The sequence below is a fragment of the Chanos chanos genome, chromosome 7 (genome assembly GCF_902362185.1).
Source record: "Chanos chanos chromosome 7, fChaCha1.1, whole genome shotgun sequence".
In the NCBI taxonomy this organism is placed as follows: Eukaryota; Metazoa; Chordata; class Actinopteri; order Gonorynchiformes; family Chanidae; genus Chanos; species Chanos chanos.
The window spans coordinates 5291659-5319081 of record NC_044501.1 but is presented as its reverse complement, the minus strand read 5'-3'; the positions used below and the strand labels follow the sequence as shown (position 1 = coordinate 5319081).

The following is a 27423-nucleotide window of genomic DNA, read 5'->3' as shown; positions in this document are numbered from 1 at the left end:
CTCTCTCTCTCTAAATACTTCATTTTCCATAAGCTTTAATGATGTTCGTGGTGCTGATCTCACTTCATCAGTCCCCCCAAATCTATAGGAAGGAAAAAATAGAGAAATGAAGGCTCTATTTCTATCATACATGAACACACACACACACACACACCCGCACACATATCCTCACACGCACACACACACACACACACACACACACACACACACACACACACACACATACACAGACACACACACACACACACACACACACACACACACACACACACACTGTTAACAGTGGCTGAATTATGAACTTAACCACTGAATACAGACGCTCAGTACTGACTAGAGCTCAAATCAGTTTGATAAATCCCACTTACTGTCTCATAGTCAGAGTTCTTTGACTGATGATCCAGAGATGTGTTTGTATTCTCATAGAGTGTATGATTAACAGTCTGTCAGAATGAAGGACAGAAATAGGGAGAGAGAGCGAGAGAGAGAGAGAGAGAGAGAGAGAGAGAGAGAGAGAGAGAGAGAGAGAGAGAGAGAGAGAGAGAGGGAGAGGCATATCAAATACCAAAAGAATTTCAGTCAGACAACATGGAGTGTACCTATTCTTTAAAGCACATTATATGGAAGAAAAGACACTTCAAACCACCTCGAATCTGTTGACTGTATACGGTTCAATACCTGTGTCAAACACGATTACAGAGAAAAGAAAGTAAAAGAAGGTTCTAGATTCGAGTTTCTACTCACTGTAAGTGTTTCATAGACTGTATCAGATCTGGTCATGGGATCAAGAGCCGTGTAAATGCCGTCAACTCGTTCCTCACGAGCAAACTATGGATAGAGAAATAGAAGGAAACGTAAAAGGAAACAACACAAAATAAAAAAAAAAAAGAGACACAGAAAAACAAAGTAAGAATGAAGTATATGTCCATTAAAACATGTCTACAGTCACAGTCATGTCGGGAGAAGAGTGAACAGTAAAAAACAAGTCTGATCCATAGGCAGCATTGTCTGTTCAGCCCCACTGCTGTAGAGTTGAGATATTTCAGCACCTTGGACAGCACCCTCAATTCACACCTGTCAGACATTCCTTAAACACTCAGCTACAGTAGAGAGCAGTAATCAGAGAGTTTGGTGAACTACAGACAGACAGTGTCTCTGAGACATCACTGCTAATTGTTTGAGGGCTCTAGTTTGGATATGTGTAGACTGACTGCAGCAATGAAATAGACTGTAACTAAATCTATGATCATTTAGAACTGTCGAAGTGACTTGATTGTCTCACCTGCTCTACAGAACCAACAGCTTGATTCTTTTTCCTGTTAAAAAAGAAAAGAAAAGAAACAGGTAAACACGATAATGTGTTTTAAACTGCATGCATTGTTTTCTGCTTTTGAAAACGTCATAAACACATCATTATAATATATTCTGATCCACTGACCTCATCCACATTAAACCAATGAGAAGTAGAGTTCCTCCACACACTGTGATCCCAGTAACTGTATAAATGACAGTGTTGTAGTCTCCTGAGAAAACAAAGTCCAAATCACTTCATCATAGCTCTAGTTAAGACAGATTTCAAATGACAACATCTATGACGGTTTCCATACCTTTCAGTGTGATTGGTACAGCAGTGGTTTTCTGAGAGCCGTGTTTATTCTGGGCCTCACAGTAGTACAGTCCACTGTTACTGGACTGAATGTTGTTGATGATGTAACTCTGTCCATATCCTACAGGTGAAGTTACATTCTCTTTATACCAGGTGTAGTTTATCTGTGGTGGATTAGCATCACTGCTGCAGGTCAGAGTCACTGAACTGCCCTCCACTATTTCACCAGAGGCATTGACTGAGACTGTGGTATTTCTTGGAGGATCTGAAAACAACAAAAACATCCTATACAAAACACACAGTCACTATTGAGATAACAATGAGACGCCAAACATGAGGAGTCACATCATATCTTACTTATGTTAGATTTTCTTGTGATTTTACAAGTAAAGGAACCGGAGCAAAAGCGCGCTTGGAGAAAAGCTTTGTTCGGTGGTGGTTGAATCCGGCAGTACGGCAGCTCACGCCAAAGCTTAACTCAGAGAACTGTTACCGTGATCAGCCTTTTATACCATGAAGCAAACAGACAACAGGTGTACAGCGTTGCTTGATGCAAATCAGAATCTAGGTGTTAATGCTAAAGTCCCCTTTTGTCTGTGATGGCTGCCATTTGCCCATTACCGGTTGTATTTTGCCGGTCAATTGCTCTTGGCTCCAACAGTAATGCGGCGCCAAAGGTGTGAAGCTTTCTTTGTATCTATGGTATTAAGACCATCAGGTTAAACAGTTCTCCTATCATGAACCGTGTCTGTTCAGATGTCACTATATTCTTACACTTACATAAAACATTCAGAGATACAGTATTTGAATACTGATGTCCATGTTGATTACTGGACTTGCAGTGATATTCTCCACTGTCCTCAGAGCTGATCTTGTTGATCCTGTAGGTCTCTTCTTTTCCTGTAGTGACAGTTCCATTCTTCTTAAACCAGGTGTAGGTGGCTGGTGGATTAGCATCACTGCTGCAGGTCAGAGTCACTGAACTGCCCTCCACTATTTCATCAGAGGCCTTGACTGACACTGTGGTCTTCTTTGGAGGATCTGTGTGAGTGGAAGGTTATAACAAAATAGAGCTTATGATTCCAAACATGCAATGAAACAGCAATATCTTCAAAAACTAAAAAAGCCGTTTCAGTATCAATAAGAACACAGATACTTACAGCGAACATTTACAAACACAGAAGCGAAATGCTCTCCATGCTGATTACTGGATTTGCACCTATATTTTGCTCTGTCCATTGAGTTGATATTCTTGATACTGAGGATCTCTCTGTTTCCTTTCCTAATGTTTCTTTGGCCTAATTTAAACCAGGTGTAATTGGCTGGTGGATTAGCATCACTGCTGCAGGTCAGAGTCACTGAACTGCCCTCCACTATTTCACCAGAGGGACTGACTGACACTTTGGTCTTCTTTGGACCATCTGAATGAGACAACGAAAAAATCATGCGTTCCTTTTTCTGACAAACAACTGGATGTTTATTGTAATATTTAATACTGCTTAGCAAGTGTGAAACATTGAGAATAATTTTGCCTTGAATTTCTCCTGTTCACATAAATTTCAGCTGGGTGAAACTTTTGGAGCTATTTGTAATTTTAAAGTCAATTTTACATGAATAAATTCATGATAAATGAACAACATATAAAAACACACAGTGACTACTGAGGTAATAATGAAACCACAAACATGAAGAGTCACATCATATCTTACTTACATAAAACATTCAGAGATACAGTATTTGAATACTGATGTCCATGTTGATTACTGGACTTGCAGTGATATTCTCCACTGTCCTCAGAGCTGATCTTGTTGATCCTGTAGGTCTCTTCTTTTCCTATAGTGACAGTTTCATTCTTCTTAAACCAGGTGTAGGTGGCTGGTGGATTAGCATCACTGCTGCAGGTCAGAGTCACTGAACTGCCCTCCACTATTTCACCAGAGGGACTGACTGACACTGTGGTCTTCTTTGGAGGATCTGAATGGGAGAGATGTTATGATAAGATAACATTGAGAAGCAAACTACAAGAAAAAATCTGCATAAGTTAAAATAATCACTTTGTTGTGCTGTACATTAATGTGTAATGAGTATCTTAACCATGTGAAGCTTGTGTTGTTGTAATTTTATGTTGAATAATCATACATGAAGTCATAATAAATATCACTGATAAAATTCTTTTCCACTCACATGTGACAGTGAGATTGACAGCAGAAGATGGAAGATTCTCATGGCCTTGTACAGCACACATATAACTGCCTCTATCCTCAGAGCTGACTGACTGGAATGAGAGGGCATTTTTCTTGATGTTTTTCCTTGTTAAAACATGTCCATTTTTATACCAGATGAAGGTTGGTGTGTTACTCAGAGAACAGGTGGTTCTACATTTCAGAGTGACTGTATCACCCTCCATCACTCTCTCTGGAGTCTCCACCTGTAGGTCTGAAAACAGGAGAGAACAGAGAAGATCTCAGATTCAGTCAAATCTTCCAATGGATAATGAGAGATACCTGTCAGTTTGGTCTCTCAGTACACTCAGTGTTAACACAACTGATGGGAGTTCTATACAGTTTACAGTCACAACAAGAGATCTTCTGTGTGAAAACGTACCTGTAACTGACAGTTGAACTCCAGGTTTACCATTCCACCTCTCATCTGTATCATTAGTTTTAAATCTGAAGAAATACTCACTCGCATCTTGCATTTTCACATCAGTCAGTTTCATTGTACAATCATTCTCATTATTGCCAAGATATCTGAACCGGCCTTTGTAATCTGTGATCTCAGACAAATAAGAGGGGCCCATGCCTCCAGTCAAATTTTTTACCCAGAAAGTTTCTTTAACTTTATAACCAGTGGGATATGTGTAAGAGCAGGACATGGTTACTGATGAACCCTTCAGGACACAGATACTATCAGGATTATATGTGACACCCCAGTTCTGACCATAAATACCTGAAAACACACAACACACATCATTCTGATAATCTTTCTACATTACGAAATCGTCAGTACATTGAAATCTTCCTCATTTCATAAAAGTTAAAGCTAACGTGAGCAAATTCAAAACTCCTCTGTTAGTGAGGTTTGATGGTGAATTTAATGAGAACTTTGCTAGAGCTGTCATTAGTGTGATTAAACATCTCATTGTTCCATTGGGTGTAGTGTAAGTTGACTCAAACCGAGACAATGGGTACCAAGCTTTGCAAGAGCCAATCAGAGCCCAGGAGAAAAGACAGAAATCTATATTTGGGCGTGTGTGTGTGTATATATGAGACTTTAGCACGCTGTTGCCTGTGTAATAGTTACACTGTAGCACTGAACTGACAGACTTACACATATTATCTGCAGTCAGACTTTTTTCAGTGCAATTCAACCGACTTAGTTCTTTTAGTTCATTTAGTTCAGTGTCATTTCGACTGAGTAAAGAAAGAGGAAATGCTTACCCTGAAGGATAAACAGAAAGACCAGAGCAAGAGGAAGAGATTTTTTAGGTGACGTCACTTCAGCAGCGAGTATTATACATGTCTTAAGTGCAGAAAGAAAAAAAAAGAATTGACATCATCACCACTGTCTTCATCATTATCTCAAACACACGATGAAAAATACAATTTCTCTCTCTCTCTCTCTCTCCCTCTGTTATTATTACTGCAATGGTTACATCACTGAGATAAACTGACACTTTTCTCAGCAAAACCAGGTTTAAAGTTTAAAGTTTAAAGTGATTTTTTATGTAGTTCTTTAAAATGGCAATGACTATTCAAGAAAGAAAAATTTTTCTGGTGTGTCTTACCATGGTGCTACAGGTCTCAGCTGCGACACGAGAATGACGCATGGGGTTTGTTTGGCCTGTATAAATAGAGCTCACTCACAGCACTCCTCTCAGAGAGTGATTGAGACATTTTATTGGGAAACCCCTTCGTCACTTCCTCCTCTTCAGTGAAAACACGGCGCTCTCTGAACCGAGTCGTCTAAACGACTTCAGTTAGAAAACCATCCCTCTTCTTTCAACACAACTCTTTCCTCTCTCTTTGACATCAGATTTCCTTTAGTTTCTCTTTTGTCTGATCTATGAACATTGTCTAAACTAGGACCCTTATTAGTTTTTATCTCACATGTTAAATCGAGAATGTGAATGATGAGTGTTGTATGCATTTTGGCTATGGATGGGTAAAAAAAAGGGGAAAAAAAATCATATATGTCAGCACCACACAGGGAAGCTAAAAGCCCCTCTCTGAACAGAGCAGAGCGTTTAGAAATGACTGCTGCCATGACTCCTAAATGACATCACTTCCTGACACGTCACGTCAAGATGAAATATTGAGTCATGAGGTCACAAGTGTCTCTCTTAAACTGCAGTCTTAGACAAACAAACAAAATTTCAAAGTTTTGGAAGTGTACAATCATTTGAATATTTGACTTTATTACACAGCATGAAATTAAAATTAAGAGCAAATATTAATATAACCAAAACTGCATATTATTTGATTAAGGATCTTAGCACAATATGTAGTTTGTCAGTATTTGGGCCAATATGCTATGCAGAATGAAGTACATAGTAAAAACTGAAACTTTTTTAGATAACTGTTTTGCAAAGATAGTTTTGATAAAATTTTGTGTTAATATGTCTCCCTTTCGCTCTCTCTCTCTCTCTCTCTCTCTCTCTCTCTCTCTCTCAATTTAGACTCAGTATCACATCTTTGGTTGTTGAAGATTTGAATGGAGTTGAAGTCATTTCATTAGTCCTTCAAAGTCTATGAATAAAACAAAGGACAAAGAAAGGAACTAAATAAAACACAGAGGACCGCATCTCCTGAATACAGGCATACACACTTACACTACACTTACACAGAAAGAGAGAGAGAGAGAGAGAGAGAGAGAGACCCTCTTTAAACGATAATGAAACAAAAGAATTTGACTCATATCAGATTAAACCCTCTGTCTGTTTAAAACTGTGTGTATATATATAGAATGCACTTGCACACTATTTTAAGAAAAGAAAATAGTTTAAAAAAAACAAAAAATAAAACAATGTGAAATGTGAAATGTGATGCGACATGTGTTGATGTGAGGTATGATTATATAGTCTGATCTGTAGAGGGTTCTGACCAGCCAGTCCAACCTTTAGAGAGTTGAAAGAAGTCTATGAAGACACGATAAATTGAATATTGATATTCAATATTGAAATGTCATGCCATCTGGATGTTATTAAGCGGTATCCATCAGTCGGGTACGAACTCTGAATTGAATTGTATTTCTGGCGGGATGGGTCTAGACAGTGTTCAGAAAAGAACTATAAAAATGAATAAATGAATGCATAATAAATGTAAGTACACTTGTGAACATATCAAAAATTAAAGCCAGTTGGCTCACTCACTGCAGTCTCCACCAGGCATACGTGAGGTATAAACAGATTCATATCTCCGGTGGGATGTGTCTTAACAGGGGGTGTGGCCTGCTTCTTTAGACACTTCCCTTTGTCCTAGAACCACCAGATTTGGTGCCGTTGTTTGTGAGATGGGTCCCTTCAAGCCAAATTCTTAGGTTGCATTTCAGTCCTGTGATGTGGCCATTTTTTGGTGTGTCTTGACATCTGGGTTCAAAATGCACATGGCCACTCTTTGCAGAATTCTTTGTCATACAGGCTCTCCCCTACTTACGCCCCATGCGACTTACTACCATCCATACATACGACAAGAGAACAAAACAAAATACTGTATAAATTTTACAAAATAAAGAAAAGGTGTTATGCTGCATTGTACGTCTGCCAGTGTTAACGGCCGCATGTGTGCGATAGTGACCGTTAGATGATATCCTGGCATTGTGTGCATCACAGCTGTAAATAATTGTGCGATGGAACCTTTATTTAGCTTTTGCTGGTTTGAATGAGTCACCGTATTACCGTGTATCACACAGCGTATGCGCAAGAACATCAGACTACTATATATGACAACAGCATCTTTCTAAGTTCCTGCTCTCATTTGCCACTTGTATACGACTTCTACACATCATGCTAACATATGTCCGACTTACGCCTATTTCAAGATCCAAGCGGTCGGTCAGAACGGAACTCAAGCGCATGTTGGAGAATGGCTGTATATCTATCTTCTCTTATGTTTCAGTGATAAATCAAGTCCATATGGTGTCATCTCTCATTGATGTATGAACTTTATGTGTCTTATAGATCAATGTATGATATTACACGTGCCTCATAGTCCAGAGTTAGGAGTATAGAACCTGAAGTGTTTGTTACTCTGACAACCAGGCATTGCATGAGTGTTTCAGCATTCATTACAGCTGAGACTGAATGGCTCCAGAGACACTGCAGGGGAGCCTCCTGCATTTAATAGATAATTACAAGTTACAGGTAATTGCAAGTGACATTGATTTGTTTATTTTAATATTTACTGTTGATAAACACTTCAGGTAAATTCATCTGAGTATGTGCCCCATAGTTTTACTGAAGTGAAAGTAGATTTGTGAAGATAACCAGAGATAATTACACATTCTAAGCCTTTGTGTAAATTCCAAACCAAGTAACTCACTACAAATTAGAAAGGACTTTCAGAAAGACTAAGGTAGTAGCCAAGTAAACAAACCCAGGGTCTCTCAGTATCCAAGGGGTGAGGAAAGTGGCTTATCAGTCTTATGCAGGCCACTGAGATCGAGATCCAGCAGTAGATGAGATTCTAAATGTATGGACAACATTTGGAAAAAAGGACCATCATAGCTTCAAACAACTGTATTTGTGAAATTGATATACATGCATACATATAAAATTGAATGCTCCCCTGATAAATGAATACACATCACAAATGAAATTTACAAATGTATATCTCACATCCCAATTCTCACCAAAGACACCTAAAACATATAATATAGCCTACGTTATTGTTATATATCATGGTTTTTGGTAAAAAGCATGTGAGTCATGGCACAAGGAAGCAATTTGTTAGATCTCTAGCAGAAAGGGAAAAAAATAAAACTAAGAAAAACTACTGATAAAAAAAGACCATTCTCTGATCGGGACAATTTTGGATCAGGTTTTGAATTCAACTCTCTCTTTTGCGTTCTCTTTCACTCTCTCTCTCTCTCTCTCTCTCTCTCTCTCTCTCTCTCTCTTTCTCACACACACAGACACACAGACACACGCAGACACTCTTGCTCTCTACTTAGCTATCAGGCTTTTGACATGTTTGTGCTGTTGATGTCAATTCCTCGGTTGTTTCTGAGAAAGTCTGAGAAAGAAAAACACACATGAGTAGACATGAGTCGAGAGATCTAAGAGCAGAACACACACACACACACACACACACACACACACATGCACGCTATAAGAGAGATAGAGATGGATAGACAGAGATATCTTCATATCTTAGTGGAGAGTTTTCATTTAGTCCCACATTTCTTTGACTAAAGAGTAACAATCTAGCCCTAACCCTAGCCCTAACACTAACCTTAACCAACGAAATATTTTACACTTGTTGCTTTACCAGTAATAACCATATCTTTTAGAAGAAGAGACAAAAAAATTCAAATTTGTGTAGACAAGCCAATGTCCCCCCAGCACACCCATTGTACCTCCATTTCTATATCATCATGGGAACATTTGGTCTAAACAACATCACAAAAAATGTCTACACACACACAAAGTCACTCACACACACACACACACACACACACACACACACACACACACACACAGATATTGACTATGCATACTGTATGGACACGTAAAACAGAACTAAGATCAGTTAGACAGACTTACTGCTATTATGTCGTAGTCTGAGGTGTTTGACTGACGATCAAGAGATGTGTACGTGTTCTCATAGGGTTTAGGATTATCAGTCTGTAAGAATATGGGATAGACACAGAGAGAGAGAGAGAATTTTCATTTCAGTTTTAAATAGTATAGTCTTTAATAATTATACGTGATTGGATAGTGAACAAACTGACATGGGACTAGTGTGACACAGAAACTTCTGGAAAGAAGACAGACAGATGACTCACTGGCAGTGACTCATACACAACATCTGACAATCTGGTTACAGAGCCTCTAACTGTGTAACAGTCTTCATCAGGTCCAGCCTGAGCACTCTGTACATACAGAGGAGAGAGAGACAGCGAGAAAACGACAAAATAGTTTTAATGCATTTTACGGACATCTTTTTCATTGTTAAATCTATTACACACTGCAGTTTTCACTAAAAGTCGCAAATTCAAATGGAGGATGGAATTCAAACCCGCGCGTGTGCAGAGCACCACGGATTAGAAGTCCATCACCTTAACTGCCCAGCCTCCTCGTCTGAGGTACTCATATCTGAATACGAGAAACCTTTCTTAGGTACACTATTTAAAGACAGATCATTTAGTTACATTTAAAGTCAGCAAAATTCATAGTCCTGTCATTAGAACAACACTCACAGGATGTTTCTCACATGCAACATCAGCACATCCAGACACTGGCTCAAGAGGAATAACACTTTTACTGTACTCATTAGCATAGACAGGCTGGAGAGAGAGAGAGAGAGAGAGAGAGAGAGAGAGAGAGAGAGAGAGAGAGAGAGAGAGAGAGAGAGTCAAAAAGATTTATAAAAAGAGAGACCCAAGGTTTTAAGGAGTATCAAGGCTCCAACTTTCTATTAGAAATTACTGATAAAAGATTTAGTAATATTCAGTGAATGACAATTTGAGACTTACAGGGCATTAAAGGATAGTGACTGATTAGAGTACAGAAGAGTGTGGAGTTGAAAAGTGTGACAGTGAGACCACTAAGAACTCCACTATGTTTACACCACTCATACTCCAAAAAACAACATGTACCTGTTGCTGAAGTTCTTCCGTCCCTCTGTCTGTCTTTTTCCTCCTGTTTACACAAACAAAAACGCAACTGACATATTGACATTGTGTCTGTATATGTATGTATCTGTATATTCAAATGATAAGAAAACACTGCCATGCACGTGGTGGGGAAGAAAAACAAAACATTTAATTTACTTTCCAAATATGTAGTCTATATTATTGTCTCCCAGTAATAAAGCAGATCAATGTTAAAAAATAAGTAAAAGCAGTAAAAAATTACAATAGTGTTTCACTGGGAAGTGAATGGATATCACCATCACATTACCTTACAAACACAGCAACACAGATAAGCACTCCAACTCCACAGGGTATGAGACCAAGACCTGCACAGATAACCCACCTTCCAGCAGTCACTGCAAAATCATTCATACAAAAATTAATAATAAGGTGGTTTTGAAAAGACAATGCATGGACAATTAGAGTAACAAAGCCCTACCTTTAGTTTTAATGGACATTAAAGTGCTTTTCTGAGCTCCTACTTTATTCTTTGTCTGACAGTAATACTGCCTACTGTCATCTGAGTTAATGCTGATGGTGAGAGTTTGACCAGATTCCACAGCTAATTTGTCTTTAAACCAGGTGTAGTTTTCTACTGGTGGGTTAGCATCACTGCTACAGGTCAGAGACGCCAGACTGCTCCCCACTTCAACAGCCACTGAAGTCTTCTTAGGGGGGTCTGAAAAAGAGATGAGGGGGTGTAGCGACAATGTAGCTATGTAAAAGTGTCTAATATGTACACTGTTTGGCTTTAAGCGTCAAGGTAAGGTCAGGATCATAGGGTTATGAATTTGGCCTACTGTCAGGGTCAGAATCAAACATAGGGTTATGTGTATGTGTGTGTGTGTGTGTGTGTGTGCACAAGCTCTACTGCCCTAAACTGAAAACTTCACACTAGTGATACTGCAGTGTTAACTGTCCGAGATATTTCAAAGCTCCGCCTGATACTACTCACAGAACACATCCAAACGAATGACATCAGAGAATTGAGATCCATATTCATTGGCTGCCAAACACTGATATTCCCCACTGTCTTAAGAACTGATCTTGTTTATGTCATATCTTTCATCCCTCCTACTTAAAATTTCATTATCAAACTTCTTAAACCAAGTGTAGTTCTTTATTTGTGGATTAGCATCACAGCTGCAGGTCACAGTCACTGAATCGCTCTCCACTATTACAATTTTACATGAATAAGTCCATTACAAATATTGTTAATAATTAGAAATCTAGGATCAGGATTTAGAAAAACAACATATAAAAACACACAGTCACCACTGAGGTAATAATGAAACCACAAACATGAAGAGTCACCTCATATCTTACTTACATAAAACATTCAGAGATACAATATTTGAATACTGATGTCCATGTTGATTACTGGACTTGCAGTGATATTCTCCACTGTTCTCAGAGCTGATCTTGTTGATCCTGTAGGTCTCTTCTCTTCCTATAGTGACAGTTTCATTCTTCATAAACCAGGTGTAGTTGGCTGATGGATTAGCATCACTGCTGCAGGTCAGAGTCACTGAACTGCCCTTCACTATTTCACCAGAGGGACTGACTGACACTGTGGTCTTCTTTGGAGCATCTGAATGGGAGAGATGTTATAATAAGATAACGTTGAGAAATAAACTACTATAACTCTACCATACGTCTACGTAAGACTAAAATAATCACTTTGTTGTGCTGTATTAATATGCAATGAGTACCTTAACGATGGGAAGCTTGTGTAAATACAGATTGCAGGGTTATTGGTAAGATAATGATCAGGGTTAGGGCCTGGGTCAGGGTTATTGGTAGGGTAATGATCAGGGTTAGGGCCTGGGTCAGGGTTGTTGGTAGGGTAATGATCAGGGTTAGGGCCTGGGTCAGGGTTGTTGGTAGGGTAATGATCAGGGTTAAGGCCTGGGTCAGGGTTGTTATTTGCATTTGGGTCATGATTCATGATAGGGTTATTGTTATTGTCTGAGTCAAGGTCGTAGCTTGGATTAAGATTTGGGTCTTGCTTTTGGATAGGATTAAGGTCAGGGTAAACGTAAATCTCTAGGATAGGGTTCTGCTTAGGGTTATGAACAGGGATGTAGTTAGCTTTGGTCTTCAGGGTTATGTTTGGGGTCAAGGTCAAGATGAAGGCACATGTGTATTTACAAAAGGTCCACTGCCTTGGTTACTATGTACTAAATAATGTAATATATAAAACAAAAACTGAGGTAACAGATTAAGTTAAGCATTAATTTCATGAGTCACATCATATCTTACTTACATAAAACATTCAGAGATACGGTATTTGAATACTGATGTCCATGTTGATTACTGGACTTGCAGTGATATTCCCCACTGTCCTCAGAGCTGATCTTGTTGATCCTGTAGGTCTCTTCTCTTCCTATAGTGACAGTTCCATTCTTCTTAAACCAGGTGTAGGTGGCTGGTGGATTAGCATCACTGCTGCAGGTCAAAGTCACTGAACTGCCCTCCACTGTTTCACCAGAGACTGACAGTGTTGCCTTCTTTGGACGATCTAAATAAAATCAAAAATTTAATCAAAGTATTGTATATTACATTTTTTGAGCACCAAATTCTGTATAAATAAAATGTCTTTCTGATTTAAGCTTTTAACTGACTGACACTGTGGTCTTCTTTGGATGATTTACTCAAAAACAGCATATACAGAACATACAGTGACCACTGAGACAATGGTGACAAACAGACGATGAAATGCTTATAATATTATATGATGTATTTGAAGAGAAAAGCACTGTAAATAATGTGTCTTTCGGGTTTGTCTATTTGCACAAGTGTCTATAGGATGAAACATTTGGGGCTCTTCATAAATTCCGAATAAATATTTGATAATATTTCACTCATTACTCACATCTGACAGTGAGAGTGACAGCAGGAGAGGGAAGATTCTCATGGCCTTGTACAGCACATATATAACTGCCTCTATCCTCAGAGCTGACTGACTGGAGAGAGAGTTCATTGTTCTTCATATGTTTCCTTCTTAAAACACGCCCATTTTTATACCAGATGAAGGTTGGTTTGTTACTCAAAGAACAGGTAGTTCTACATTTCAGAGTGACTGTATCACCCTCCTTCACTCTCTCTGGAGTCTCCACCTGTAGGTCTGAAAACAGGAGAGAACAGAGAAGATCTCAGATTCAGTCAAACCATAATAATGATAGATATTTTGTATTCGTTTAAAACATACTGTGTTAATAATTAATAATTATAATCTGAAGTTTCATGTACACAGAGATGTTGTGAAAATACCTGTAACTGAGAGTTTGATTCCAGGGTGACCAGTCCGTTTCCCACCTGTTTTGTCGGTTTCAAATCTGAACACATACTTAACTGCATCTCTGTCTGTCACGTTAATCAGTTTCATGGTACAGTCTGACTCTTTATCTCCAAGGTAATGAACCCTGCCTTTATAACCTGGGTCTTCAGACAAATCAGGGTGCTCCACACCTTCATATTTTTGCCAGAAAGTTCGGTTGACCACACGACCAGTAGGATAATTGTACGAGCAGGACATGGTTACTGATGAACCTTTCAGGGCACAGATACCATTAGGATTATATGCGACACCCCATTCCTGACCATAAATACCTGAAAACACATAGAACAGAACACTACCAAAGTTTTACATGACATATGCTGTAATAGAGTCATGTGTGTCTTATTGAATGCATTGTACGGTTGAAAGTGTGAATGGTTCTCCCAGTGTTACTGAGTATCAGGGCAACAGTTTGAGAGATAGAGACTGGGTCTAATCCTGGACTAAACTGCATTTTAAATGGAGAATCTCTTTAAAATAGATGTATTTATTTATGTAAGAATTTGATTTAACCTTTGCCTGGAAACCCAACCGTGGATGTATGCTATTGACTTTAGAATACTGAACCACAGAAAAGCTGAGTCAGTGGTTAGAAGCGTAAAATACAGAAGAGCCAATCAGAGGGCAGAAAGAGAAGATTTTGTCCTTTTATGGATATATGTGATGACTTTGAGGTCTTGAGCATAGTGAAGCCTGGGTTACAGTTCTCAGATGTGTATCATTATTAGGAAGTTTGAAATACTCATAAACTCAGTGACTGTAGAGATTTTCAGTAAAATTAAACTGATTTTTGGCTGATTCAGTGCATTTGTAAACAAATTTAAAGGATTAAGAGGACAGACTTACCCTGAGCCGTAAGTTGAACGAATAGAGGAAGAAGGAGATACATTGTGAACGAGAACATGACAGCCACCTGTTGTGATGTTCTATATTTCTTAACTATTCATTCCTTTAAAGAAAGAGGCAACAGTATTTGAACTCATAACCATTGTCTTCAGCGTTACCAAACACCCATACTGAATATACAGCTAGTTTTCTAACATGTTTTCTGAGTCACGTACAACTTGTAACAGTAACTACAGTAATAATAGCATCACTGAATTGAACTGGCACATTTCAACGGAGATTTAAGGTTTAAATAAAATTTCTTATAACAATTTTTAAAAAATGCAATGAGTCCCAAGGAACAATTATTTTCTAAAATCTCTCACCGTGTTGTTGCAGGTATTAGCATCCGCGTCTAACTGACCAGCATCAGGAACTCACAGCGTTGCTTTAAGAGAAAATGGTTAACACCTTTAGAGCTCAGATGGTGTGGTCTGAGCTTTTGCCACCCCCCTTCCTGTGCAACACCATGGGCTTCTGGTCAAACATAATTCAGCTCATCTAACATCAGCTTTCCTTTTCTTACATACATATTTTTTTGTCCTTTCCTTGTGGCATTCCATTTCGTTGACATTGTCTTTGACATTGACTTTGCTTGCGTTACAGTAGTGGTGTGCTGTTGAATTTTTTTCAGTTGAAAAGACAAGCTGTCTCACCTGTATTTGTGAAATATTATGACATCTGTCTCTGTAAATAGTTCCCTCTGACAGACTGATCCTGAATGTGAAATGTAACATATACATGTCACTGCATCGTACACAACAACAGCCAGCTTAAACTTACCTCCCTTTCACCTTTCACAAGTATTTATAGAAACCACATCTGTCACTCATGACTTCATTTCCTGTTGAACACAACCAGTCCACAGCTCTGATTATCAGGAAGACACTTTAGCATCTCTTCTATTCTCTTGCTTTAGCTGACCAAGCAAGTAAAAATGCCTGTAATACATATAGTTCACTTAAAAATTATTGCATGGATCTACAGTTTCCCTTGTTGTTGTTGTTGTTGTTGTTGTTGTTGTTGAAAAAAGAGTAGGCAGTTTATGTACAAGGAGGTGGGAGGGAGTCTTTCAGAGGTCTAATGTATATACAGAATCATTCCTGGAGAACAAATCATATCTCAGATTGAATTACCCTCATTCCCCAAAGACATGAGCACGAAATATACTGACCCTAATCTTAATGTAATGTTAACTCTTATCATAGCTTCAGCACTGCCCCTAGTGGTAGACTATATTATTACCACTCTGGGAGGTGAGGGATGTTTTGAATGGTGAGCCTGAAGGTCACGGTGTATCCCTCGTAGATAAAGCAAGAAATTATTTGGTTCACTTTGAAGATCGAGCTGTTTGAACAGTGTGAACAATCAAACCAAAGTAAAGAGTCCTCAAATGGGCTAAAAAAAAAAAAACATGTCTCGACGACTGGTCTACAATAGGCAAGACTTGATGAACAAGATTCGACTATCTAAAGTCTTAGTCTGGGAGACCCCTTGTTGTGTCTATGGCCGCCAGTGTCTGTAAATAAAAATACAGCGATACCTAATGCAGTAAGTCTAAGGCCTCTGTGTCACAAATTCTCTGCAGACCGCTGTGGTCCATCACTCAGCCCACAGCCAGAATCAAAAATGGACACCGCAGCTCTGAAAGCTGATATTCTCTCCCTACTACAAGCAGACACTTCTGCCATTAACAAGTCAGAGCTAAAGAATGCACCCACCGAAGATTTTAGTTTTCTTAAAAGCGTGCTAAAAGAGGTTCAAACTGAAACTGTAAACAGCACAATGGTTATTTGCTCTGAAATGGATGCCATTAGGACGACTATCAATAATATAGAAGAAGGCCTGTCAACATAGTCAGGTGAGGTAAATGCACTACTGACTATAGGGGCTGGACTCAAAACTGAGCTGGCGAACTTGAGGGAGAAGTGTGAGGGCATGAAGGGGAGGATGTGGAGATATAGTTACGCCTGGAGAAAGACATTCTGGTCGATTGCTCGCACTGAGGTCTCGCACTAAGAAAGTCCAATGGAAAACTGCAGGTCATGCTCGGCAAGCTTCATTACTACCAAGACTGCATTGATGTGCTGCGCCGAGCCAGAGAGGAAGGCCCTCTTCTCGAGGGAGAACCGATTGCCATCTTTCCAGACTATACCACGAGTGTCGCCAAGGTCTGTTCTGCGTTCCATGACGTCAGGAGTCTTCTCCGAAGCTGATGTGACATTCTAGGGTATACTATTCCCTACTTGACTCCGCATCTCGTTCAACAGGAATGCCAACCTGAACTCGGAAAAAATCAGTGGCCTGCATGAAAAACACCAGAGGCAGAGGCCGCACTCTGACCCTTCATAATGTGATTCATATTGTTCTTCTTGTCTCAATCTAATTTTTTTTTTCTTCCCCGAGCGGATTTTGACGACATTACGAATTTTTACGACAATGCATTTTTCATTGATTTTGCCTCCTGCATGCCAATTATGGATACACATCACCTTGTTTTAGGTGGGAACACAAATTGTGAGCTTTTTCCAAATTTAGAGCGTAGCTCCTCCATGGTGACATCCAAAACGAAATTGACACAATCAATCAAACTTTTTCCTGAGACATGAGAATGCACATTCCTGGTGCGGTGTACAATCATTGCTCATGAAGACTTAACCCTCTATTTTTTTCCGAAAAACGTTTTGTAAATTTCATAAAATTCGAAATTTTATTTTTTCTGGCCAATAATCAGACCCCGGAAATGTCACCTTCAATGGAATGGGAAGTTAATGATGGATCTTTTTACTGACTCGGATCTTTGAATCTCTTTCAGTAAAATGAACGAATCTTTTTTCAAGTCACTTGTTCATTTCGTTCATTGGAACTAGTGACAGAAACACGGTTCTTAAACATTAAGAGGAACATGGTTTGATTCACTTGGGAAAGTATAATACACAAGTTCACTTTTGTTAAGGTCTTAAGCAACCTTTTGGACCGTAGCCTATTGAGTTATTCAGCTGAAATGACTGTTTACCTCAGCTGAAAAGTCAAAGTCATATGCACAGTTAAAACAAGTTTCCCCAAACAATAATATTCTTATTTTGCCTTCCACTCTGAGTGGTGTTTATCAAATAAACACAAGGTATAAGAAAGTAGAGATAAAAGAATAAAAATATATAAAAATATCCAAAGAACACCATGTACAATATGTTCAGTTGCCCGTACGAGAATGCTGCGCTTATCAATTAAAAATATCATTCTATTCATTCTATGACAGCTATTCACTTTAGCCTACTTGGCCACTGAAGATCCATAGTGTATACAAAAAGATTCTGGAGCATGTTTGCTCAGCTAAGAGACATCTCTGAAGGTGAACATTTTAATGGATCATCATGAATATTACTTAGTTAATTTAATCTAATTGAAACTTAAGGAAGACACATCAGGTTCTCTCCTGAGACCAAACAAAAAGAAAAAAGTTGTCTAGCAAGCTTACATTTATTCAGAATTCATGCACTTAGAAGAAGAAATGAAATCAAGAATAGAAAACCTCACAACAATTATTAGAAGTATACTATACTAACCCTTCTTGACAATTTTGGAAAATATGGAAGCTGAGAATGTAGTATATCTCCTCCTTCCCGCCCCTACCCTTCAGAAGAGGGGCTGGTCGAGGGCAGTCCTTGAACCTTGTTAAAAATGTGCTCGATAAACAAAACAACAACTGAATGCAAGGAATATTATTGTACTGGTGTTTTTAATGCTGTAATTTAATGTATGTTAATGCCAATGAAGAGTTATTTTTTAATAATTTCCAGGTTCAGTAGTCAGAGTGCTAAACTATAAACAGAGTTTTTCAGAGTAACTGTATTGTAACAGGTTCTGGTTCTGGTCAGTGGTATTAGTATCCAGCCTAATATTTACGATGAACCATTAAAATGTTCACCTTCAGAGATGTCTCTGAGAGGAATAGGACCTCCCAAAAGATAAAAAGGGAAGAGACACCAAGCTTAATATCCTGTTGATTTGCCAAACAAACAGAAACAGGAAAGCACAGTTTATTACAATATAAATTCAAAAATAATCTCCAAAAATAATCTCCAAAGACACATCAGGTTCTCTCCTGAGACCAAACAAAAAGAAAAAAGTTGTCTAGCAAGCTTACAGTTATTCAGCATTCATGCACTTAGAAGAAGAAGTGAAATCAAGAATAGAAAACCTCACAACAATTATTAGAGGTCCAGAAAACAATAGTACAAGCTAAGGAATATCTCTCTCTCTCTCTCTCTCTCTCTCTCTCTTTGTCTGTCCTTAGTTTGAGGCTCTTTTAATCTTCAAGTTGAGTGTTGGTCTCACTTTTGAGCTCTTCTGTGACGGATCAACTCTCCGTCACGTATGGACTGTTTGCAGGCACGAACTGTACATACACATTCACCACATAACACGGACAAAGTTCAAGTTAAACATTTATTGATTGTTATTGTGATTTTGTCGTGTGTGTGTGATGTCCAATGTCTTCGTTTATTTATCTGTGAATAATAGAGAAAAGAGACTAGCGTTAGCATTCTATATCATTCCATATCATTTCCGATAAAGTTGGCCAACGAATCCATTTACATATTCCATTATCCTCAGATTACCGTCAAAAATGCTACGTTAGGTTATGCTGTCTATGTATAAATGTTTGTTAATGGTTAATTGTAAGAGCTTCGCTTACCTGGGTGATTCTTCCGGGAGGTGAGGTTGTGGCAGTAACGCCAAAGAAACTGGCACGTCACAGCCTCAGGTATTTTAAAACAAAAGTCCCGCGAACTCCGTAGGAGGTCCGCGGGCGTCACATCCTGTTTTTAACTATAAAAGCCCTCCATTTTGTTTTAGACGGGGTGGGATGTTGTTGGTTGGTTGTGGAAGTTTATAGGAGTGTATTTCGTGAGAAGAGAATTATTGAAAAGTCTAGAAGAATTTATGTCTTGTTTGTTTTCTACTGTGAATAGTGTAAATACGTTTTGGTTTGTTTGTTTTGTTTGGGGTTTTTTTCTTTCTTTTTTTTCCTATTTATTATTGGCACAAAAATAAATTCACTGGGTGTTCGGCACAATTCACAATCTTGACTCCTGCTGCCTCCTTGCCTAAGACGGCTCCGTCACATCTTCCCTGTTGAAGACAGACAATAACACATGAAAGAATAGAAAAAGGACAACCACTAGGAAGTCGCATGCATGCGAGCACACACACACACACACACACACACACACACACACACACACACATACACACACCATTTCAAATGCCAAATATGAAGTGTTGCAAGTTCTCAACTGTTGCACCTCTGGAAAGGAAAGAAGTGTTGGAAAGAAACGTTTTGCCAAAAACATGCAAGTCTTAAAACAGAGACAGTTTTATGAGTAAAGGTTAATTCTGCATTATTTATGATTTTAGAATTTTTAATCACGTTAGAGTGAAATGAAGTCAAGAAAATTATAGAAACAAATTTGAATGTCCAGTCACTGTGAGTGTGTCATAGACTGAATCAGATCTGGACATGAGGTCATAATCTCGGTCCTAATCAGAGAGATACAGAGAGCCCATATTAAACGTTTCTTCTCATGTAACGGTGAGGTCAAGGGTCATGTATGTGCCATCACTGGCAGCCTAAGAGAGAGAGAGAGAGAGAGAGAGAGAGAGCATTAAAGAACATGAAATGGGTTGAAAAAAAAAACAGATATGGGTAACATGTATATATATGTGTGTGTGTGTGTATATATATATATATATATATATATATATATATACACACATATATATATATATATATATATATATATATATATATGTATTTGTGTGTGTGTGTGTGTGTGTGTGTGTTTGTGTACAAACAAAACAAATGGGTAATGTACACATACATCAGCCCTCTCATGCCAATAGACAAACACACACCTACCTAATAACACATGGCTGAACAGTAATTACAAAATCTATATAAAACACCCTGACATGCATTTTTTTCCTTTTCTTTCTTTGTTTCTTTTTTTTTTGTAATGGTGATGGTGGTGTGAGGGTGCATGTACAAAATGTGCACTTATTTTTGAATAGATGATTTGATATGGATGAGAAATGTGTTGGTTTGTGTTTTGGCCATTTAATTTCACGGCATCATTTGGAATCCACAGCACTAGAAAAACAAGCCAAACTGACAAAAAAAAATGTTTCATTGTCTGTAAAACTTTTGAAGCTAACTATATGTAATTTGAAGAGAGAGCCAGATGTCACAGCAAGTTTGACCAGTAGGGGGATCCATACGTTCAGAACCTTGCTGGTGAGAGGTATCGATTCAGGACCATGGACAGCACCATCATTTCACAACTGGTAAACCTCAATAAAATACTGAACTTCAAGAAGGCAACACTTGGGATGTTTGGAAAGGGTCTAATAAACATTGTAAGATTTCAGTCTTGATTAATTATTTGTAATCTGTTGTCTGTTTTATCTGCAAAACCAGAATGGAATGTAACTCCTCACCCACTGTGGTCGTGGTCACGTTTTGTTCCATGTTTTCTATTCCTGCTGACAAAAAGGAATTGCCATGTTTAAAAGGAGACATTTTTCCACCTGATTTTGTTTTCTTTCATTGTTTCTCTCTTTTCTACATTTGTGGTGACCAGTTCCTATTCTTTTTCTATTCTTTTGTCACATGCAATTTCTAAACAGTACACTGCAAAGTGCTTCTTTTCATGAAGCCATAACACACAGACTAAGGTTGAAGCTCTAAAGCGTCCTTTTCTTTGATTGAAAAGTTAAATCAAAAGCCTTCTGGGATGAAAGAGAATTTCTCTCAGCCTATAGTCTGGCAAATCACTGACATATTACATGCCTTTATTTCCCTTCAAGTGCTGTTATGTTCAGACTCATTCGACATAAAATTCATTCACTTACAACCTCCACAGAATGCTAATGGGAATGATGACACCAGTAAAGACCCCAGTGCAGAATCCAATAACAGCATATATAACACAACTCAAAGGACCTGAATGAAAAAAGTCAAAATCTTGTCACCATCACAGAAACATTGCTCTCACAAATGAGAGACTTAAGTATTTCATTGTAAAATACCTTTAAGTGAAATAGAAACAGCAGTGGTTTTCTGAGAGCCATGTTTATTCTGGGCCTCACAGTAGTACAGTCCACTGTTACTGGACTGAATGTTGTTGATGATGTAACTCTGTCCATATCCTACAGGTGAAGTTACATTCTCTTTATACCAGGTGTAGTTTATCTGTGGTGGATTAGCATCACTGCTGCAGGTCAGAGTCACTGAACTGCCCTCCACTATTTCACCAGAGGGACTGACTGACACCATGGTCTTCTTTGGAGCATCTAGTTAAAAAAGAGAACAGACCATATTCCATGACCAATGAAGTTATGGACTGGCATGGATTTGGGTTTTGGTCATGGTTTTGGGTTGCATTAAAGTCAGGGTTAGAATACTGGTTAGGGTTATGCTCAGGGCTATAGTTAGCATTGGGCATATGGTTATGTTTGGGGTCAAGGTCAAGGAACATGTTTATCCACAGTGTCTACTGTTTTTAGTACTATGTACTGAATATATGAATAAAATATACTACATAGAGTAACAGCTGAGGTAACAAAACACAAACATAAATTTCAAGAGTCACATCATGCCTTTCTTACATATAACATTCAGAGATGCGATATTTGAATACTGATGTCCATGCTGATTAGTAGACTTGCAGTGATATTCTCCACTGTCCTAAGAGCTGATCTTGTTGATCCTGTAGGTCTCTTCTCTTCCTATAGTGACATTTCCATTCTTCTTAAACCAGGTATAAGTGGCTGGTGGATTAGCATCACTGAGTCACTGAACTGCCCTCCACTATTTCACCAGAGGGCCTGACTGACACTGTAGTCTTCTTTGGAGCATCTAGTTAAAACAGAGAACAGAAAATGAAACCATTGCACAGGTGCTTTTTATAAAATTTACTGATGCTATTTGTAAAACTAAATTGTTGGTCTTTACTTTTGTTACAGTGAAAATCAATAGAGGGTCCCCAGAACCTGACATCTGACAAGATCGTATAATTTGATAAAGGGAACAAGGGTCTGTACAAACAATCAATCAGTTAATCTATGAATTAATCAATCAATAAATGAATCTGTTTTAATATACTTAATGTACTTTTGTTCTTAATCTTACCGCCCACAACTGTGACATCCACTTCATAATATGTAAAGGCGCCCACTCCACACACGTACGTCCCAGCGTCTGACTTCTGCAGTTTACTGATGGTCACAATGAACTCTCCTGTTCCTGAGTTCCCCACTGTGTATCTCCCATGCGATGGCTGATCAGACATGATGAAGACGTCATTCCCACCGCATGGTTTCTTACAGACAAACTTTCTGGTTCCCAGCCCAGAATTACGAGCTGGGCAAGTCACATTAATTGTTTCTCCAACATGTGCACGCAGTGACTGGGGGGACATCACAAACCTCTCAACTGACTCGCACACACACACACACACACACACACACACAAACAAACAAACAGTTGATTTCAGTGCCTTTTTGCTAATTTACTGATTTTGGATTGTTTGTTGACTGTGAACATGTTAATATGTCCCTGGTAGTTTTGTTGATGTAGTTGCCAGAAGAGATACTGCAGTGCATCGATTACTGTCTGGCTTTTAAGACGTGGGTTTAGGCAGTAGTCAGGTCTAAGGTCACGTATATTTGAGTTTTGGATTCTCGTTGAAATCTGGCCTAACCATGTTTATCCACTGGTCATGATCATGGTGACTGAAAATCATTGTCTGACCTGCAGTCAAAGTACAACTCCATTGTAATTCGCTAGTTTTAGCATGTCATACAACTGTCTTTCAACATCTTAACTGAAATGCTTGAAGAAAACAAAAAACAAACAAAAAAACAATCAAAAACAAGCAAAACTCACCCAAGAGAACAGTCCAAATGACAACACGAAATGTCCACATTTTGATAAACTAACAGATGTTGCCTCTAGTCTGGCCCAGTCAGATATCGTAACAGTTGGTGGATTCTAGTGCTCTGAATGTATTCTATCACCTTCCAGTTGGAGTATCAACAGGTTCTTCCAGGTTTGAGTTGAGACTTGGAATTTTGTTGGCCTCTTTGACAGAAATTTGGCCGTAGCACTAACGATCCTTGAATGTGTGGCTTGAGATGGTTGCATGTCCTCATGAAACTCATGAAAGAGCAGTAAAGGGAGGGTCTTAGATCAGAGCAGCGTAAACAGCATTAAGAGTGTTATGGGGTTGGAGACGCTTTGTGTTTTTGCGCAATCAGCAACCAACTGTTACAGTTTATCTCTCTTTCTCAGGTATGGAACTGTGAATATACAGTTTGAACTTTTGACACAAACCCAAAAAAGATGTTTGGTTCGTGCTCTGAAGGTTAACACTCAAAGCACAGAAGTTAAAGTGTTAAGTCTGACAAATGTAGACAGAGCATCATCTCCAACACAGGTTGTCACGGTTACGGACTTTTTAAAAATGTATTTATTTATTTATTTTTTTTTTTTTTACATGCCCCAGGCATTTGAGCATCCAACACAGACCTAAACCTCTGTGCTGTTAGTACTTACCAGACCCTAAAAAAATTGCTTGTGCTAAAGCATGAACATGTTAACAAATGCTCCAAGTGAAGGACAAATTGACTGTTACCTCAGGTTATTCCAGGTGTGTGATTACACAGTTGATTATAGATTACAAAGTTGTAATTAAAAATACTACCCAATTAGCTGTTTAACATCTGTAAATACTTCTTAACATCTGCCTGCAACCTTTGGTATCGATGTCTGATAGTGATATTCCATATCAATATCTGAGTGCTTACCATATCAGTAGCTGTCTGTGACTGATCTGAGTTCAGTCAGCCAGAGTTTCAACTGTTAAGACTATATGTCAGTTTGGTTGGAGCTTTCAGATCGACCATAAATGAATTAGAGCTCCCTCTGGTTGGAGCCCCCCAAGGTCAAAACATGCATGAATGTAGGGGATGAATGGATGAGTTTCTGGGACTTTTAGATTTGAACACACACACACACACACACACACAGAGACACACAGTGAGAGTTCTGAGAACTCTTGGTGGAGCTCTAAAGACAGCTATAAGGGTGTGGTGTGATAGAGTGTGAATGTGCCTGTCTGCTCTTATCCACAGCCCAGTTAGGGATGTTTATTCACAGAAGAGTCAGAGACTTTGCTGTCACTCATATCAGTCTGTGTACTGTATAAATATACACACGTACATCACAACAAGGATTCTGTGAACTAATGTCTTTGGTTTTTGTGTACTGAAGGAATCCATAAAAGATCATATTAAAGTATGTTTGCAGAATAAGCATTATACCCTCTTATAGATTTGTAATTCAGTTAGACCACTACACTATGAGGACTAATTACTTAACTGCCATATCTCTGGATAACTGCCTTCACACACACACACACACACATATACCTAACATTTTTCTAACTAACATTTTTTGTTAGCATGGATGTGTTCTGTGATCATTAAAAGGGTTATTTAGGGTCAAATCCTCTCTCTTTCTTTTTCTCTTGTTCTGCACTTTTATTTCAGACATTTTTGCATTGTAGAAATGTAATCACAATGACTATTCTCACAGATCAGTGAAAGTTTTGTCAAAATCAGCTCCACGTAACCATCTCTAACAGCTTTATTACACGTCATTAGGCTTCATCAGAGTTCATTAGACTTCCATTACTCTTCATTAGACTTCACTAGACTTCATTACACTTCCATTACTCTTCATTAGACTTCATTACACTTCCATTACTCTTCATTAGACTTCAATAGACTTCCATTACTCTTATTTAGACTTCAGCAGACTTTGTTACACTTCATTAGACTTCCTGATCCACTGAGACTCTATCAGTCCTCACCCAGCTTAGCAAAACGTGCCTTACGAAACACTCACCATCTGCTTAGACAAGCCAACTAGTCTAATATGACACAGAAACCTGTTGAATCCAGAATGAAAGGAAAGGTCATATTAAGCATATTAAGATTATAGACTGTTCCACATTCATTCCTACTGCTGGAGACATGACTCTTTATCTGACATATCCAACCAGATCTCATTAAACAGGCTTTAGATATGACATGTTATAACATGTTTATAACATCACACTGACCGTGAAAAAATGACTGTTACATTTGTTAACTTACTTTTACTCCTAAGCATTAATCTTAAGCAGAAAAGTTTCTAAAATAACCTTTTTGTATGTCAGTTCCAACAGGATGTCTCAATTCCAAGACATCTTGTTGAAAATGAAATTCAGAACTGAGAGAGGTGAACTAGCGCCCTCTAAAGAATGCAGTAGAGAACTGCAACAGTTTCTCAAGCCAATTCAATACGCTTGTGTTTTGTCCATGGTATATGTCCACATCAGGGTTTCCATTATCCAGTAATTGCTGGTTTTTGCCTGGTAAAACTTATAAAAAAGCAATAAATCAAGAACTTGGTGGTCAAAATGTGTGGCTAAAATTGCCTGTGTTCTGCAGAATCGCACTGAGACAGCGCTGGGAAGTCGTCTGGAGGAGGAGAGAGTGACGCGGCTCATGCGCATTACAGGCTGCAAAAACACATTGGACACATTTGATTTCAAGTCGGCAGAGGAGGATTTTGCCGCAGTGAAAAAAAAAGGACTTTTCTGAATCACAGTCAACGCTCAAATTTAGTGTAATCCGACATACATGTATATTTTTAGATTAAGTCAGATCGGTGCCAATAATTTCAATTTTCTCATTGAAAATGTAATCTTTTTGACAACAGATCATTTAAAAATCATTTGTGTTTTTTTTAGTTGTTAAATTGCAGGATAGTACTGCTGGACTATTTGAAAATCAGTCAAAAACATATTAGTGTTTTTATTAATGAACAAGCGAATTCAGAGAAAATTTATGAATACATAACCCCCACCCCCTGCAGACTTGTGTAGTGTGAAGCCAAACAGATTGACATCAGTGTCTAGAGCAGAGATATAGTCCTAATGCTGCTGTGCTTATGCACACTGGTCTGCAGATTTAGTAGCCGTAGAAATGCAGGAATCATCCACAGTGACAGGTTGAAATGAAATCTTTATTGAACATTAACAATGATCCATTGTTGAGATCTGCAAAAAAATGACAAAGTATAGAATGTAAAAGAAGGATTTTTACTTATAAGTCAATTTACAGAAAGGCAGTAGCTCAATGAATAACTTTACATTTCCTTAGCATTGCATCATAAAACGGTGAAAATAATCTGTAGCATTGTGAATGCTGTCTTCCTGTGTGTTTTCTCTCACATTGTCACCATTTCTCTGCACACTTGCGTATAGATGATTATTAATCATGTTACAGACATAGGGTTTAGTTGCTGGAAAAGTAATGTTGGCATAAAGATAATCATCCTGATTGGCTGGGTCATCCTGAGTGTCTGGGTCATGTGATGCGATGTCATCACTCAAGCCTCTTGCTGGGACATTATTATACACACTGTCCTGGAAGACACATTAGTTAAGCAAGTTTTTAAAATAAGAATTTTCATACAACATATACCTAGAAAATTGTTCTTTCCAGAATATTGAGGAGGTAACTTGAGAATTCTTGATAAAGAATAACTATTTTGGGAACAACAACAACAACAGCAACAACAAACAATTAAAAACATGTAAATCATCTTTCAGTGTTAACTCTTTCAGTA

At 38.4% G+C, this 27423-nt stretch overlaps 1 protein-coding gene across 1 annotated transcript in view; it reads right to left on the bottom strand.

Moving 5' to 3' along the window:
* Positions 1-67: 67 nt before the first annotated feature.
* Positions 68-27423, bottom strand: part of LOC115817217 (B-cell receptor CD22-like) — a 48715-nt gene continuing 21359 nt past the window's right edge. The window contains exons 7-15 of the mRNA XM_030780485.1: positions 12723-12861; positions 3317-3577; positions 2384-2644; positions 1605-1868; positions 1436-1520; positions 1280-1313; positions 742-825; positions 366-440; positions 68-82 (exon numbers count right to left, since the gene is read on the bottom strand). Coding sequence (XP_030636345.1) covers positions 68-82; positions 366-440; positions 742-825; positions 1280-1313; positions 1436-1520; positions 1605-1868; positions 2384-2644; positions 3317-3577; positions 12723-12861 — 1218 coding nt within the window. The remainder of the gene's footprint in view (positions 83-365; positions 441-741; positions 826-1279; positions 1314-1435; positions 1521-1604; positions 1869-2383; positions 2645-3316; positions 3578-12722; positions 12862-27423) is intronic.